The 16,953-nt window shown below is 35.1% G+C and overlaps 1 protein-coding gene across 2 annotated transcripts in view; it reads right to left on the bottom strand.

Moving 5' to 3' along the window:
• Positions 1-16,953, bottom strand: part of Msp300 (Muscle-specific protein 300 kDa) — a 764,465-nt gene that overhangs the window by 221,569 nt on the left and 525,943 nt on the right. For both annotated transcript variants that reach the window (XM_075369201.1, XM_075369200.1), the window contains 6 exons: positions 16,486-16,762; positions 15,025-15,269; positions 12,972-13,289; positions 11,508-11,707; positions 9,543-9,804; positions 6,200-6,492 (listed from right to left, as the gene is read on the bottom strand). In XM_075369201.1, the coding sequence (XP_075225316.1) occupies positions 6,200-6,492; positions 9,543-9,804; positions 11,508-11,707; positions 12,972-13,289; positions 15,025-15,269; positions 16,486-16,762 (1,595 nt within the window). The remainder of the gene's footprint in view (positions 1-6,199; positions 6,493-9,542; positions 9,805-11,507; positions 11,708-12,971; positions 13,290-15,024; positions 15,270-16,485; positions 16,763-16,953) is intronic.

Here is a 16,953-nt window from a genome sequence, read left to right as displayed (position 1 = left end):
TGACGTGGAGGAAAAGTGGTGAGGGAGCCCTGATCAAGGCCAAGAAATCTTAGCCAGCTGGAAAAATTCTGACATTTGTGTTTTGGTACTCAAAGGTGTGCTGCTGATTGATTTACTGCATGAATGAAGGATGGTAAATGCAGGAAAACAACTACCAACTGCTTATCGCAGTTCTAACTGCGATAAGCAGTTATTGCAACTGATTCGCAACATCATCCTATTTCACGACAACAAAGGCCACATACAGCAGTTCAGACTTGCAATAAACTAGCTAAAATTCGGTGGAGACCACTTGAACACCCATCACCGTACAAACTATGTAAACAAATTCCAGTTTATATTTCGTATTGTGAAATCAATGTAACAAAACCTAAATTTAGATTTCAAATTTCTTTTAATATGAGGATGATTTAATTTCTAATAACTATGCATGAATGTGAAGCTTAATACATTTAAGATTTTAACTGAGCCATAATAATTTTTTTTTTAGATTTTTTAGACAAGGAAGATGAGATATATAGATAATACGAAATTACAGATGAAAAAATGTGAGACCTATGCCAGAAATCACATAATCTGCCAGGAATTTAGACCTGATTCTTAGCTCAGCATTTTCATCATTTTTAACAAGCACCCTTCTCTTGTTACATTACCTTTGGTCTCTTCTCTGTCTTCAAATCTATTAATTTTATGCCCATAATGATTCAAATACCTCAGGGAGCCATGTCTGGTGAGTAAGGCAGCTGTACTTATGTACAATACATATAGCTTGCTAACGGGGCTCCGAGTAAATTCCTCGTATATGCTTTTCTTTTGACCTGTTTCCACCTTCAGGTCCCCTCATGGATTGGATTTTTCGGCTACCTGCAGGATATGAACAATTTATTGATTAGGAAGTGGACATATACCAAACTTAGAGCTGGCGATGTGGCGGCCACGGTCAAAGTTATTTGCAGGTGTAACGGAGACCTTTTGTCGTCCACATGCCCCCTGCGATGGCAAGCATGTAGCTAAGGTGCCCATGTTCGGAGCATGGGAGCCCTGAAAGCTTCGGTGTGTAGGGACCTGGAGTCAGTGCAGTGACTGCGCATCCGCTCTGTGCCAGGACATGCCGGTTCCACCAGAGTACCGGAACAGACCTCCAGGGTTGGTAGCCCTGGAGTGGGGGTGTACCCCGGCGGCTAGCCTTACTACAGAAGGGATTATTTGTTCATGGAAACTGAACAACTAAACGTGGCAGAGGGTTCACGCAAACACCCTCGTTTAGAACCGGCCGTTTCGCCTGAAGCAAAACGGAGAAAAAGTGCGGAAACTAAAAGGATTGAGATTGAGGCTAGAAAAAGCTTACAAAAAGGTTTTTTTAAAAGTAGTAATGTACCGAAACCCAAATATTTGGTCATTACAAAGGAGGATGGAAATTTCTCGAGGGTGAGTCCTTTTCTCATCGCTCGGGAGATAACCAAATGCGCTGGTGGCCCTGTAAAAGAAATAAGGAAGACCTTCATGGGACTTCATGTTGAGACTGTAAATGATGTCCAGTCTCAAAAGATTTTGGGGCTTAAAAAGATTGGAGAACCCCACAGTACGCTCAACACCTCAAGAGGTGTGGTCGTCTGTCGGGATCTTCTAAATTGCACGGAGCAAGAAATTGTTGAGGAGTTGTCATCACAGGGAGTAATTGAGTGTCGCCGATTGAACATGAGGAGGAATGGCGAAGTCCTACCTTCAGCCTCTCATGTTCTCACATTTAACCGGCCTACCTTGCCGGAGAAGATTAGAGCGGGGATACATCGATTGGATGTGTGGGCATTTATCCCGCAACCAATGCGATGCTTCAAGTGCCAACATTTTGGCCACACCGCTATCAAATGTGAGAGAATGCGTGTGCGGCGAAGAGGTGCATGAGGGAGAGCCGTGTAAAGAGACCCCTACATGCATCAATTGCAAGGGACAACATTCATGTAGATCCAGGAATTGTCCTGTCTACAAAGAAGAAGTAGCTGTGCAGGAAGTTAAAACCCTGCAGAAAGGCAGCTACATCGAAGCCAAAAAGATTATTAACGCCCGCAACAACATCTTATGCTCAAGCTGCGACTGCTGTTCCTGCTCCTGCTCCGATTGCTGTAGATGAGGCTCAAATTATAAATAAACTTGCGCCTACTTTGGCTAACATCGAAAGGATCATCGAAAACAAGATGAAACCTTTTGGCAATAAAGAATTTATTAAGCCAAAGATAGTGGTACAGCCTGCTGAAGATAAAAGTGAAAGTTGCTTCCCAGAAAAGAAAACGGACACCAAACCAGAATGTCAAGTCCGTCTCAGCGAGATTCTTGATGAAAAGAAAAAGGTGATACCTACAGAGACTGTTATGGAGGCTCCCAAGCCTCTTGTAACTGAAGTGGCCTCTAAGCCTCAGAGGCCACAAAAAATCACACAGGGGGGCGAGTGTCCCCCCTCCCACAGGCGGTGACCGGTGCGACCTCCGTGTTGGGGAGCGGCCGTGTTGGGTTGCCGCCTCTCAATCGGCGCCTGAAACCGGCGCCGATCCATGCCCGTCGTCGTCGGCGGCTTCGGTGGTCTCCGACACAGAGACCGGAAGCCTTACAGGCGACGACCTTCTCCGCGAACACGATGCTGTTCGTAGGATGGAGAAGAAAAGGAAGAAAGGATGGCCGAAAGGAAAACCCAGACAATAATTTAATTAAAAATTAGCGAGTCGATTGTACAATGGAACATCAATGGATGTTTTTCAAACATCCATGAGCTTCAACGCTTGGTACATGACGTAGACCCGATTTGTATATGTCTGCAAGAAACGCATTTCCGCCGAAATGAAAATTTTAAATTAAAAGGATTCGATATATTTCGGCGAGATCAACCGCCAAATGTAAGAGTTAGAGGTGGAGTAGCTATATTAACATCGACTAGAGCTACCACCGAAGCGGTTGTTCTAAACACAAACCTACAAGCGGTCGCCGTTAGAATGAAGCGTCCGCTCCAGGTCACTGTCTGCAGCATATACTTGCCGTATTTTGATTGGAATAAGGATGACATAGCAAGACTAATTTCCGAGCTTCCCCCACCTGTTTTACTGGTGGGTGACTTTAATACTCATAATTCTCTTTGGGGATCAGATCGAGTAGATCCCCGTGGAAGAGAACTGGAAGGGTTCCTGATGAATTCAGAACTTATTATTATAAACGACGGATCAGGAACCTTTTTCAATGCCAGAGATGGATCGACGTCCTGTATAGATCTTGCACTCACAGACGATCTGCATGGAAGCGATCATTTCCCGGTGCAAATTGTAACTGATGTTACAAGAACAATATATCCCATCCCTAAAAGATGGTTATTTGAAAAGGCAGATTTGGACGAGCTTCACAGCTAGAACGATACTCCCGGAGACAACTGGAGTTATGGGAGACGATGTCGACGCCATAACAAATGCAATATTGAGTCGTCATCGTGATATATTCCCAAAACATCTGGGAAACTTACGAAAAAACCCGTTCCATGGTGGAACGATGAAATAAGTGAAGCTATAAAAAGAAAGAAAAGGGCGTATAACGCCTTTAAGCGTCCTAGCATAGAAAATCTTGTTGCCTTTAAGAAATACAGGGCGTATGCAAAACGTCTTATGATAGACTCGAAAAAACGATCCTGGCAGCAATACGTGTCATCCATCGACAAAACTACTACTGCATCAGATGTTTGGAGGAAAGTGAAGGCGATTTGTGGGCGTAATGATTTTGCTCCCATAACTAGCCTTCAAGATGAAGATGAAATAAAAGACACTCCATATGAAATTGCAGAGCTGTTATCCAATCACTTCGCCAACTACGAGGAAGGTTTTCGAACCAAAAAAGAAGAACTCGAAGGTCTACTAAATTTTAGAACTGAGTACAATTACCCATATAATGTACCATTTAAAATGGAAGAATTCGCGAAAGCGTTGGAAAAAGCAGGTAACACAGCTGCTGGTCCAACTTTATAATAAAATATGGCGGGATGGAACGTACCCGCAGCAGTGGAAAAAAGCTCATGTTGTTCCAGTGCCAAAGAAAAATAAAAATTTAACAGACCCCAATAGCTATCGTCCTATTTCTTTGACGTGTGCTATGGGAAAAATACTGGAAAAAATGATTAATAATCGACTCGTCTGGGTTTTGGAAAAAGGGTTTTGGAAAAAGAAAACCTGATATCACCGTATCAAGCAGGTTTTCGGCAATACCATTCTACCACTGATCAAATGATCAGCTTAGAGGACATTATATATAACAGCTTTATTAAAAGGAAACATTGTGTCGGAGTCTTCTTTGATCTTCAGAAGGCTTTCAATATGACCTGGCGTCATGGTATAATGCTCCAGATACATGAATGGGGCATTCGTGGCAATCTGCCTATACTGCTCAGCAACTACATGAATGACCGTACCTTCCAAGTACGCGTCAACAATGAATATTCATGTGAAAGGGCATGCTGGTATTACAGGTCGCAGACGAAGCTGCCAGAAAGGCAACAGTCTGCGATGACTTGGATGCATTTCCTGTAAGAGTGGCAGATGTTAAAAACCGTCTAACAAACATAGTAAGAAACAAGTGGAACGCTGAATGGAGGAGTTTAAATACAAAATTAAACTCAGTTAAAACTTCTCCTTATAAATGGAAAAGCGACTTTAAGTTGACTAGCCGTGAACAAGTAGCGGTGACCAGACTTAGAATCGGTCACACGCGATTAACAAATTTATATTTGTTAACTGGCGAAGTGAGACCAATGTGCGGTGTTTGTAATAAAACACTGACAATCAAGCATCTAATAGAAGAGTGTACCATATATGAGGACCTCAGAAAGAGGTTCCGTCTTACAAATAATATTAGTGCTGATCTGGATAATGGAAATGAAGAAAATATAGTTGCATTTTTACACGCCAGTGGACTTCTTAAAAGTCTATAAAATGGAAGTTTAAAGCTGTGGTAAAAGATACTCTAAGCGGTAGTTTTATATATACATATAAGGGAGTCTCGAAGCGTGGCACGTATAGTGACGGGAGGTAGCCCTCTTGCCTAGGCCATTTTGGCTCACCTGCATTCAAGAGCAGTGAGTCGGGTGTGTCCGATGATGGCATGGGGGACCCTCAAGGGTGGATTGAGGGCGCGAGGCTATGGGTGTACGCCGTGCATGCCTATGGCCTGATATAAGAAGGATTCAACTGCCATGGCACCCTGGCACGACTGATATACTGCTCAACGGCGGTTCTGGTCGCCCCGAGGGTGCTTAAACAAACTATAAATGAGACTTCGTAGAAGAAAGAAAGAAAGATATGGTATTGATAAGTTTAATTTTAATTTTAATTTCATGGTCTTTTGAGAACCTATCTCAAATTTTAATATTGGGGCCGTTTACACCCCGTAAGTGTTTGTGATTGTCCTTGTCTTTTATGTTTTAATGTTTATTGTGAAGTTTGTGTTTTTAAATAAAATGTAAGGGCCCTTTATACCCTTACATATGACGATCCCGATGGAGATAATTTCTTTTAAAGAATGTGACGAGGGCTAATGACCTTAGCAGTCGAGGCCTGTAAAAATTCAGTTAAAAAAAAAAGTTAAATAAAAATAAAATTACAACTGTCCTACAAACAAAATTTGTTGATATTAATATGTATCTTTCTTTTCAGGGTGATGTATAATAGTTGTGTAGATGTACAATAATATTACTTAAGAGGAACTGTAAAATATGCTTGTTAAATGTAAGAAAGATGTAGGAGTAACCAAGATAAGTGTGCATTTATATATAAAATTGCATTTATATATATAATGCTGATCTTATAAACTACTGATCTATGATAATGCTGATCCTATGACAGAGCTTTAACAGACATTATTGCCAAACTATTTACATCTATTCATTACTTTATCTTTATAAATTTATTTTCTTTTATTTTCATTAAGTGTTGCTTTTTAAAGTTTACTAATTCTCTGATAACTGATTAGCAATCAAAACAGCCCTAGAATCCCCTCATCCATACTAGTGTTGCTTGCTACATACAATGTAATCTTGCCTTACATACTCTAAGGCCCAATGTCTGCACAAGTTAGGTATGAAAATAAAGAAAATGTAGTACATGTAAATTTGCATTACAATATAACAACTAAGAAACAATTACGAAATTAAGATTAATAATACTACAGCACAAACCTTAAAGCATCAGCTTTGCCACTTAATTCCTCAACAATAGAACGAGCACTCTTTCCATCAATACAAACATTACTTTGATCACAAAGAAGATCAATTGCTCTAGACATTTCGGTCCAACTTTTTATTTCATTAACAATTTTCAGAAATTCAGTTTCAGCTGGTTCAAGTGGCTCATTTAGGTCAAGTTGATGTTTAACATGATCCAACTGTTGTGATACACCATTATTCCAGTTCAATAGTTCATTGTACTTTTCTAAAGCTGACCGTTTGCTTTGAAGTAAGTCACTTATATCCTAAAAAATATAATAGAATTATTTTATTAAAAAAAATTAAACCTCTTAATATTAAAATAACACTATTTTTTTCTTCAGTAAAGTTAGTTTTATTTCAGATCACTGATCTTAAGAGTTTCTTAAAAAACAAATCATAATTTGCATATATTATTTAATAAGAAGTCAAAAATGGAGCATAACTTGATTCTATTCTTTGGTATTATTTTGTTTTTGTGATAACATAATACGAGACAAATTTCCTGTGAAAAGAATTAATGCATCTCATACCAAATTTACTTTGTGAAGTAAGCAGCAATTAACATGGACAGGTGGCCAGCATACAATGGACTTTATTGATGTCCTTTTACAGGATGGTAGGAGGAAAGGTTCTGTCCTTTAAATCCATATCGCAGCTTCCAACTTAGCCCCAGTTCTGAGTAAACTACATTTAAAGATGTCTGGGCAATTAAAGTAACTAGTCACAACAGCCAACTGGCAAGCACTCCAGTCTCATAATCAAGAGGTTTCGGGCTCAAGTCACAGTCAATTTTTTTTTAACTTTTATTTTTCCTTACATACACACTAATGCAGATGAATTTTTAAGCGTTTATAATAATATTTAGAAAAAAGTTATATGAATTTCTTTTTTGCTGATGTTTAAATGATATTTACTTGGAAATGGAGCCAAATTAGAAGCATCATTCTGGATTTAAAGAATGGATCCCCTCTCCTACTGCCCTATAAAGGGTGTTAATAAACTGTTGTAATGTCATAACCTTGTAAGTAATTCAAACACACTAAAAGGTATTCTGCCCAAGTGCCATTTTCATGCTGTTCATTTCAGGTAAGACCGAATTGTAAATATAAGGTGTAATTTACTATACTTCATAACTTCAATTACCAGAATGTCCAATAACCAAGATGTTCAAGGTTCTACTAGGTAAGGAATATAATTTAATTTTTTTTTTTGGGGGGGGGGTAAAAACATTTTCACATTATCATCAACCAAAAAACAAAAATATAAAACAAACTATAAAATCTAACAAAAAACAAAAAGAAAAAACTTAAAAATATTAAAAACTTAAACTAAAATATAAAACACAGATAAAATTTATCACAGATAAATTTAGGATTAGATAAATTTTAGGATTTTATCACAGATAAAATCCTAAAAATAAAATAAAATTTAAAAAATTAATAAATCTATATACACAACTGAAATAAAATTAAAATAAATTTATGAACTCTGAGAGCGAGTGTAAAGGGCTCCTTATCAGATAACAAAGAGAATAAAGATTTTAACATAAAATTCAGCAATCCACAAGGATGTGGCGCACAGTCAAGTGGCAGTTGCATTATATGCATATTAGGGTGTTTACTGTTGAAATCAGATACCCGTAAGGGACTGATATGGCCACTATCTCTTGATGGAGTAAATTCCATCAAGAGAATTCAACCTCCCGATTGGGGCCATAATGTTGTACGCTGCCCCCGTCTGGGCTCATTGTTTGCAATTCCAAAGTTATAGGGACATTCTTTTACGAGCCCAGCGTATTCTCTTGTTAGCTGTTGTCGGCAGTTACAGGATTGTTTCGCGAGAGGCAGTCACTGTGATTGCCGGCATGAAACCTATGGATATTTTGGCTACGGAATGTAGCCAGCAGTACATCAGTAGCCAGAAGTAGCCTTCTTCCATCAGGGTGTATGCGAGAAATCGAAGACCAAGGTTTTGACTCTTGGCAAGTTAGGTGGAACACTTCTTCTACTGGTCGATATACACATGGTATCTTTCCAAATGTTAGGGAGTTGCGTGCTATTAGTTGGGTTTCCACCAATCGATATACTACTCAATTTCTTTCGGGAAATTGTGCCTTTAGGGAAAGTCTAGCTACGTTAGGTTGGTTGACTCCGGCTTGTGTCCGGAATGTAGGGTCGGTGACAAGGTGGACCATGTCCTGCATATCTGTCCGCGGTACAAAGCTGAGCATACCAGAGTTAGTAGGGAACTTGAGAGAGTTCCCTACTAATGAAGGCACATCTACCAATGTAGATGTGCCTCTGGGCATCTGCATCGGTGTTTCTCACGAGGCCAAACTGAACAATGTGGAATGTGATCAGTTAGAGGGCAAGAAGATGACCTCCGTTAAAGCGGCTACTGGCAAGGAACAGAGGGGGTGGTGTAGCAACCAAACACGCTATGTGGCGGGATCTTCTCCCCTCGGGGGGATATCGACATGGCTGCACCTATCAACTTTGTATTCATCTTATTAAGCTCTGAAATACTTGCTGCAAGTGTTGGTTCTTCCACTCCACACTCTGCCGTTTCATTATTCACTTCACCTACACAACTTCCTGAGTACGAAGCTGACTCGGCTGGTTATTTACGAATTTGTGGCATACCGCCTTTATATTCCTCATATTTGTAAGATGTAAGAGAAATCGGCTCTGTTCATCACTAAATGTCTCAACCAATATTGATCCATCTCTTAACTTCCAGATCTTTTCCAGGCAATAAATCATATGTTTTACAGTGGATGGAATGCATCACTATTTACAGTATTTTTTTTAAACAATTCTTATTTTCATTGGACAATGCTGAGCGAGATCTTTTCACATGACAAATTTTGGTGGACCATATGATTATGATGGTCGGACCACTCCAGCAGAGCACACGCATACTGGGGCTAGAGCTAAATACAACTGGGTTTGCCCAGATGTCCAGGGGACATTTTTCAAGACTCACTATGTAGTCATTCACCCACTGGCACAATACTTTCCACATTATGTTTTGTAAGATGAAGCAACATCACCAAGTGTAATTGTAAGAAGGAAACAGTGTGTAGAATGTAGTTGTACAGAGTAAGAGTATGTGTTGTAGTTTTCTTGGTGTTGGTGTCTGCAGCTCTGTATGCAGTGGGAAGAAAAGCTACTGAGAGTAGGGCCATGGGGATGCCAATCCCCAAAGTCTTAAAGAGTAAGATTCCCCATCGGGGAATTTATAGTGTTACCCAGAATACAAAAGAGTGCTTTTAATTAATTAAACACTGACTTCAATCAGCCAATTGACAAACCTGATATTTTGCTGCTATTTGTGTATAACACTCATTAAGCCTTTCTGCTTCTTGAGGTGCTGCAGCATCAGTCGTTTTCTTTACTCTATCATAAATTCTTTGGAATTCAGGTTGTTTTTCTGAATGCTCCTGTAAAAGATTATGAACTCCTTGAACTGCTACATCTATCCTTCCTGGGAATACAGGGGCAGATGCTGCTACATTTCCTTCTAATGTTAACATCCATTCAGAGAAAGCATTCATTTCAGCAGTAAAATCTTGTCTGGAAATAAAACAAAAATACATGTATACACTTCCATATTGTATCTTAATTTAATGATAATACTGAAGTACCGCCGATTTTCTTAAAAAAGGTTAGTAAAATTTGCAGTATTATAGTTACCTACTAACCTACTACAGATCACTAGGTCTGGATGTTAATTAACTCACGAAGTCTCGTACATTTCAATTCCTCAACACATCTAAACACCTTAATCGACTTCTCTCAATCTTCCCCCATATTTTGTTTACAATTAATGCATATTTTATCTCATAGTTCTTCACTTTATCTTTTCTTGTTTTATCAATATAATTCCTCCTACAAACTAAACTTTACTGTATCTAATTAAACCTATTCTATTCCTTTTCAGACAGTAAACATATCTTACCACAAGGTTGTACAAAATGAACACAAACAAATGAAGGACAAACAGTTCTTGGACTTTGTACCAAGATAATGCTCCAGCTCACACTTTACTACTAACCAGCTATTTACTTGGCCAAATATAACACTGTACTGATGCACAGCCTCTGTATTCTACAGACATGGCACAAAGTGATTTTTTCTTGTATAATGATTTATAATGAAAGAAAGAAAAATTGCTAAAAAATGTCTTTTGGAAGAAATACTGGTGTAGGTGTGTTGCATTGAGGAACAATTCTGAAGGGATAATATCCGTATAGAAGAATAAGTAAAATCTTTTTGAACAGTGCCATTAAAATCGAAAAATAAAATCAGTAAAAACAATTTTAACATTCAATCAAACTATCACATGCTTTTGTCGTCAACGAGGCTGACGACAAAAGCATGTGATAGTTTGATTGAATGTTAAAATTGTTTTTACTGACTTTATTTTTCGATTTTAATGGCACTGTTCAAAAAGATTTTACTTATTCTTCTATACGGATATTATCCCTTCAGAATTGTTCCTCAGTGCAACACACTTACACCAGTATTTCTTCCAAAAGACATTTTTTAGCAATTTTTCTTTCTTTCATTATTCCTCAAGAAGTTTTCATTGACTGAACCTTCATTTCAATAACATAACCATATACCCACATTTTGTCAATGGTTATGACATGTTTGAGAAATTCTAAGTTATCAGCAATGTCGGCTAACACTGGTTCTGCAATGCTGCTTTCACTGAAAACACTTTTGTAGCAAACTTCACTGCTATTCATTTCATACCCAAAATTTCAATCAAAATTGTTTCACATGAGCCATCACTTCTGCAAATTCTTTTGACCATAATTCGTCAATCACCTGTTATTAATTTTGTGGATATTTTCATTGATTTTTGTTGTGTTAGAAGTCTGAAACTTGCTCTGAAAATATGCTATGCTAATTTTATTGTCTTTAATGTCCTTCTTTAATATTTTCACCACTTCAATCCAATTTTAATGCAAATCCTTTTTTTTGTCTTTTTCAAATAAACACTTCTTGTACCAAATTTGAACTATGCGTATATATATTATAGGCAGTAGAGCCATTGTGTAGAAAAAAGACAAACTCAATCAAAATACATTTTTCATTTATCACATTTCATATATCACACCAGTAAATAAACGATACACATTACAATTCCAACATAAGAAAAAATTTAAATAAAAACAGAATTTTTCCATTTTAAATACAGCAACAAACCATTCAAACAGATTTAATAACCAGTAAAAAGAAAGAAAAAATTATATGGCAATTAAAAATACCTTGAAGCTAGTTCTTCATTCAGTTGGTTTTCTCTTTGTCGAACTGCATCTAATAAATGGCCAGAGGTTGCTTTTAATTCAGCTATTTTATTTTTAACAGCTGTTGCTCCTTCTAATGCAAGTCCCTGTATTACAAAATCTGCTGTTTGACCAAGAGTTCCAACATCAGTCTGTGCTGTACTAAGCTGACTATTCATCTCCTAAACAGAGAGGATAATCATTTCATATACAAGTTGTGATATTATAATTCATATAGAAGTTGTGAAATTATAAATTTTGTTCATTAAGTCAAATAGAAGTAACAATAATAAGATATAATTGGTAGAATAGCTATTAAAACAATTATTCATGTGGTAAAGTATAACATTGATAGTATAACAAAAATAAAACAATATTTTTTTAAAAACTGTAATAAGCAAATATCCAAATATTTTACTGTCTGTAAATCAAAATGTAAAATGTAGTACTGCAGGTAAACTAAAAACTAATTTGGTAGTTTTGTACAAACGTTGAAAAAGAGGTTGAAAAAGCATATTTGAAAGAAATATTTTAAATATCACGAGTAAATAGATTGATCTTTTATTGATAAGTATGATATTTACAAAATTCCCAGAAATAGTGCAGATTTCATGATTTACGGCCCACTGGCAGCTACAAACCTTGCTCACATTATGAATATACCTGTAGATTGTTCAATCATAGATCACCAGGTAATGTGTAGTTAATTATAACTAGCAACAGAATGAACGGGATAAAATAGTGATAAAACTGCATGTACACAGATAATTGTGCAAAACAGCTTGTCATGCACAATATTAAAGTTTACTTGTATACAAACTAAAGATTAAGGTTTACTTGTATTCAAACTAGTCATTTACTTAAACATAAAATTGTATAAGTAAATAAAGATATAGTTTTTAGTTAAAACTATAAAAAAATATAGTTTTTAGTTAAAACTGAATTATCTTCATACAAAATTTTTCTCATATGGAATTGAAGAAAAGTTGAAAAATACTACATGCATAATATCCCTACACCCACTACCATACTGAAAAAATTCCACTATTAGGAATCGTATATTTCTTACTTCCTTTTTTTCAGAAATGGATATATTACTTAAAACTACAATAAAACTACAATCATATGAGGTTTCTGGCATATTTTTAAAATGTTATACAGTTTAAGAATGTGTGTGGTTTTAATGCATTCCAATATTTTCTTAAATGCAAATTGGATTTTCAAGTTTATATTATTTTTGACAAGCAATATATTACAAAAAACAAAAAAGAAACAGCACAATTATACAATTGAAAAAGATACATAAAAATAAGTCCTTAAGTGTGGAACCTTATAAAGTTATTGCAAGAATATTCATTATAGTGTACACACAAGCCTATAGCAGTTCATTAGTGCCAGTGGTTTAATCTCTCTAAATCGGTTAAAAGAAAAAAAATAATAACTAACCTTAAGTTCAGCAAGTTGTTTTTCTAGTTGATGATGGGTGAGAGTACTGGGTGCTGGCATTTGTTGAAATAAAGCAACAAATTCTGGTTTTTTAAGCCACTCTTCTATATGCTTTGCTGTTTCTTCCATCTCAGTCCATAGAGCAACCAATCGTTCTAATTTAGAAGCACGCTGTGTTGCTGCACCATTTACAGCTTGCCAACGAGACTGTAATGCATCAGCTGTATCACGAGCTATTGTTTGTCTTGTTAATTGACTACTCAATGTTGATAACGTTTCTATATATTCATGGCTTTCCTGACACTCTTGACTAAATGCCTGGATAATTAAAAAGTAATTATAGTTTAAATAAAACAACAGAAATTACAAAAAAGAAAAAGAAAGAAAAAGGAAAAGCTCATTTTGCTTTAAAAAGAAATTAACATGTAAGAATACAAAAAAAAAAAAATATATATATATATATATATATATATATTGTATTCTTAATACCTCTAAAAGAAAACAAACCAAATATATAAATCAGTGGCAGACTAAGAGAAATTCAGACCACGACCAAGTCCACTTATCTGTTTTCGTAAATTAAAAATTCTCAACTCTATTTTGAGAAAAACCACCAAGAAAATTTGACAGGGATTTGTTTGTAAAGATATTATGTATGAAAATCCAATTATTTTACCAAAGATTAAAATGCCTGGTATTTTCCCAAAAAGCAAGCTCGGGAAAGAAATACAGAATAGAACTCTCATCATGCCTTTGGGAAGGCAGTAAGCACAGTCCAATTAATGAAATGCTATACAATATGAAGATTATTGTTAAGATGAAAAGTAACTGAAATGTAATTTGAAAAGTATCTGAAATGTATTAAGCAGAAAGGTTGGGGAGAAAGATTTCCTAGAGCAATTAAAATCAAAACCAGAAAAAAAATCCTGTTATACTGAAGAGTAGAAGAAAACAAAAAACTAAAAAATATATATATATATATTTTGCTAAAATCAATCCTTTTGGGAATTATATCCTTCTGCACGATACAAATTATATTAATCCGATCAACCCACGTACAGAATTAATAAATTAGGATTCTAATTAATTAGAATAAGGATCTATCTTATTCCATAATCCAAGCAAGAGCGCTTCCGCGAATACCTCACATCATCAGTTGCTCTATAATTTTTCAAATCTTTCATTGCAAATTAGACATTAAAATTATTATTGTTCACTCTAAATTCCACATTAAAATTAAAATTGAGATTTAAAATTCTTAAAAGATTTTTGGAAAAGGAAATTGGAAAAAAGAAATTGGAAAAGGATCTTTTTCAAGATCCTTTTCCAATTAAATCAAAACAGAAATAAAACTAATTTTTTTTTTAATTCAAAAATTTTGATAGTAAATTAAAAATAAAAATTGCATATATATGAAATATTAAGTCATTAATAAAATTTAAAGTCAAAATTAATAATAAAAATAAAATAGAAACTCATGTAGACTAACTAGCCAAAGTTTATTCTGAAAATAAATATGAACTCAGAAACTTTCACCCATAGTCACATATTATGACATCATAACTGACATCATTACTAATACTGAAGAGTGAGTTGTCATGTCTGTGCAGGTCAAAACACGTTAAATTAAAACACAGCTGTGTTTTAATGATTTAGGAATGAATTAATTATGTTCAGTCTTAATTATGTACTTGGGTTGATCGGATTAATATAAAATAATTTTAAAATGGCTTCATCAAATCGCTTTTGCTTGGATTATGGAATAAGATAGGTGTCATTCTATTTTATTTTATTAATTCTGTACTTGGGTTGATCGGATTAATATAAAATAATTTTAAATATTTGATGGCTTCATCAAATTTTATACAAATAATTAAAATTCACTCACTTACACATTCACACACACACACTCTCTCTCTCTCTCTCTCTCTCTTTCAATTTTCAAATTTGTATATATATTTATGTGCGTGTGCACGTGTATAAAGAAATCAAGTAAAAACAGCTAAATAATTAGTTGGAACTAATCTTAACATACTAATTGTTGATGTAATACCTTTGAAGCTTGTAGTTGCTCCTTTGCTTCAGAAAGTGTAACAGGTTTTGCTTGACCCATAGCGACATGTAATTCAGCCTGTTCTAGCCACGGTTTTACTTTTTCTAAACCAGACTGGTAATCATGCCAAATAGCTAAATCTCTCTGCAAGGCTGAATTCTGAATATCAATATCATGTTTTAAAGCAGCTACAGATTCATTAAGAGCAACCAATTCTTTTTTCAGTTTGGCCACTTCTTCATCATCTATAAATCCAATGATACAAACATTCAAATTATAGAAAAAATATGTTGTAAATTATGTTAGAAAATACAAGTTTAATTTAATGTAATTATAAGATTATTAATCAAGAATAGTAGTTTAGGAATTTAGATTAGCAGTATATATTACTTTTAACAGATTTAATGTACATTTTTCCAAGCTACAGTTAAATGTTGTAGCTCTATTTCATAGCTCACCTGTCAGAAAGTGACTCAGGTATCCTCTAACATAAAAAATATGTAAAGAGCTTTATCTAGGATAAGGCTGCTGAAACATATGAATACTTATATTTCCTTATAATATTCATAGTGTTTAGTATACACAAAAATTCTTAGCTTCTACATAATTTTACTAAATTACAGTGCTTGGGAGATGTGAATACATATTGAGTGGATACGAATGAATACATTAGAAATGTATATTTGGTTCTATTTATCCATTACTCTTCCTGAAATAATCTTAGGACATCCTCTCCTTCCAATGTTCTCATTCATGTTGCCAAAGCATCTCTCAGTAAAAAGGAGATCAGCAAGATTTTAAAAGTTTAATTCCCATACACTTATTCTAAATAATTGTATCGTAGGTCAAAATTGGCAAGTAACATTTCAGTTTCTTTCAGGTTGTGAGGAGCTTAGTGTGGTATGTTAATACCCTAAGTTGTTTAATATACCTCCCACCTTGCCAGAATCTATCAACTTCAAATATTTAGTTTTCAATAATCCCCCATCTCATCTACAAACTAAAGTTTTTAACTACAACTCGTTTCCACTAACTTTATAAAGCCTCAAGAGTCATACTGTACAACTATTTCCAGAAAAAGAGCCATGAATAAACAGAAGCTCCAAGGTGATCAGCACTTTTAAAAATGGCAAACACTACCAGAAAACTTTAAACGAGGTTAACAAAAAATAAGCCATAATATCAAATCATAATTGTACAGCCACAAACAGTGCCAAATCTTTATTTTTTGTGTAGTTTTAATATAAACATGCATAAGTTATATTTTTAGATATAACCTAATTGTTATATCTAAACTGTTAACCTAATCTCCTTTTAATAATTTCAATGCCAAATTAGAGTGATTTTAGTTAACATATAAATTTAATGCAATCCATTACAGATTGGGTGAAGAATTCATAAAAGACATTTGATAAATATTTTTGAAAAATGTAACATATTTAATCAATAATAATAATTTACCTTCAATATCTTCAGTCTCTTTATTTAACTGTTGAAGAATTGCTTGGCGTTCTTGAAGCTGTAACTGTAAAGTTTGTGCTTTTTGAAGTCGATCTTTTGGTGAAACTTCCATTTTACAAATTTTGTCCAAGACAGCAGGTACTTCTTGTGCCCAAGTTCTTAACTCATTAACTTTACTTTCAAGCTGAACCCATTGTGCTTGCATTTTTTCTAATATTACAACTCTCTCTTCAACTGTATGTAATGTTTCCTTCAACTTTTCTTCAATTTCCATAACCTGTTAAAATAATATGTAAAATGAGTTACAGTCACTAAAGTATATTCCTCTGTGAAAGGAGTCAATAATTAGCTCCAAAAGGTGTTAGGAAGAACGACTGAATTGTCTGAAAGTTAGTCATTTAGTTTTTTGTCATTTTTAGGTAGTAAGTATTATTACATTTCATTGTGATATTCGACAACTGTTGACTA

Source organism: Lycorma delicatula, chromosome 6 (genome assembly GCF_047948215.1).
Source record: "Lycorma delicatula isolate Av1 chromosome 6, ASM4794821v1, whole genome shotgun sequence".
Classification (NCBI taxonomy): domain Eukaryota; kingdom Metazoa; phylum Arthropoda; class Insecta; order Hemiptera; family Fulgoridae; genus Lycorma; species Lycorma delicatula.
Note: the sequence above shows the minus strand (reverse complement) of the source record. Positions and strands in the feature narration are given on the sequence as shown.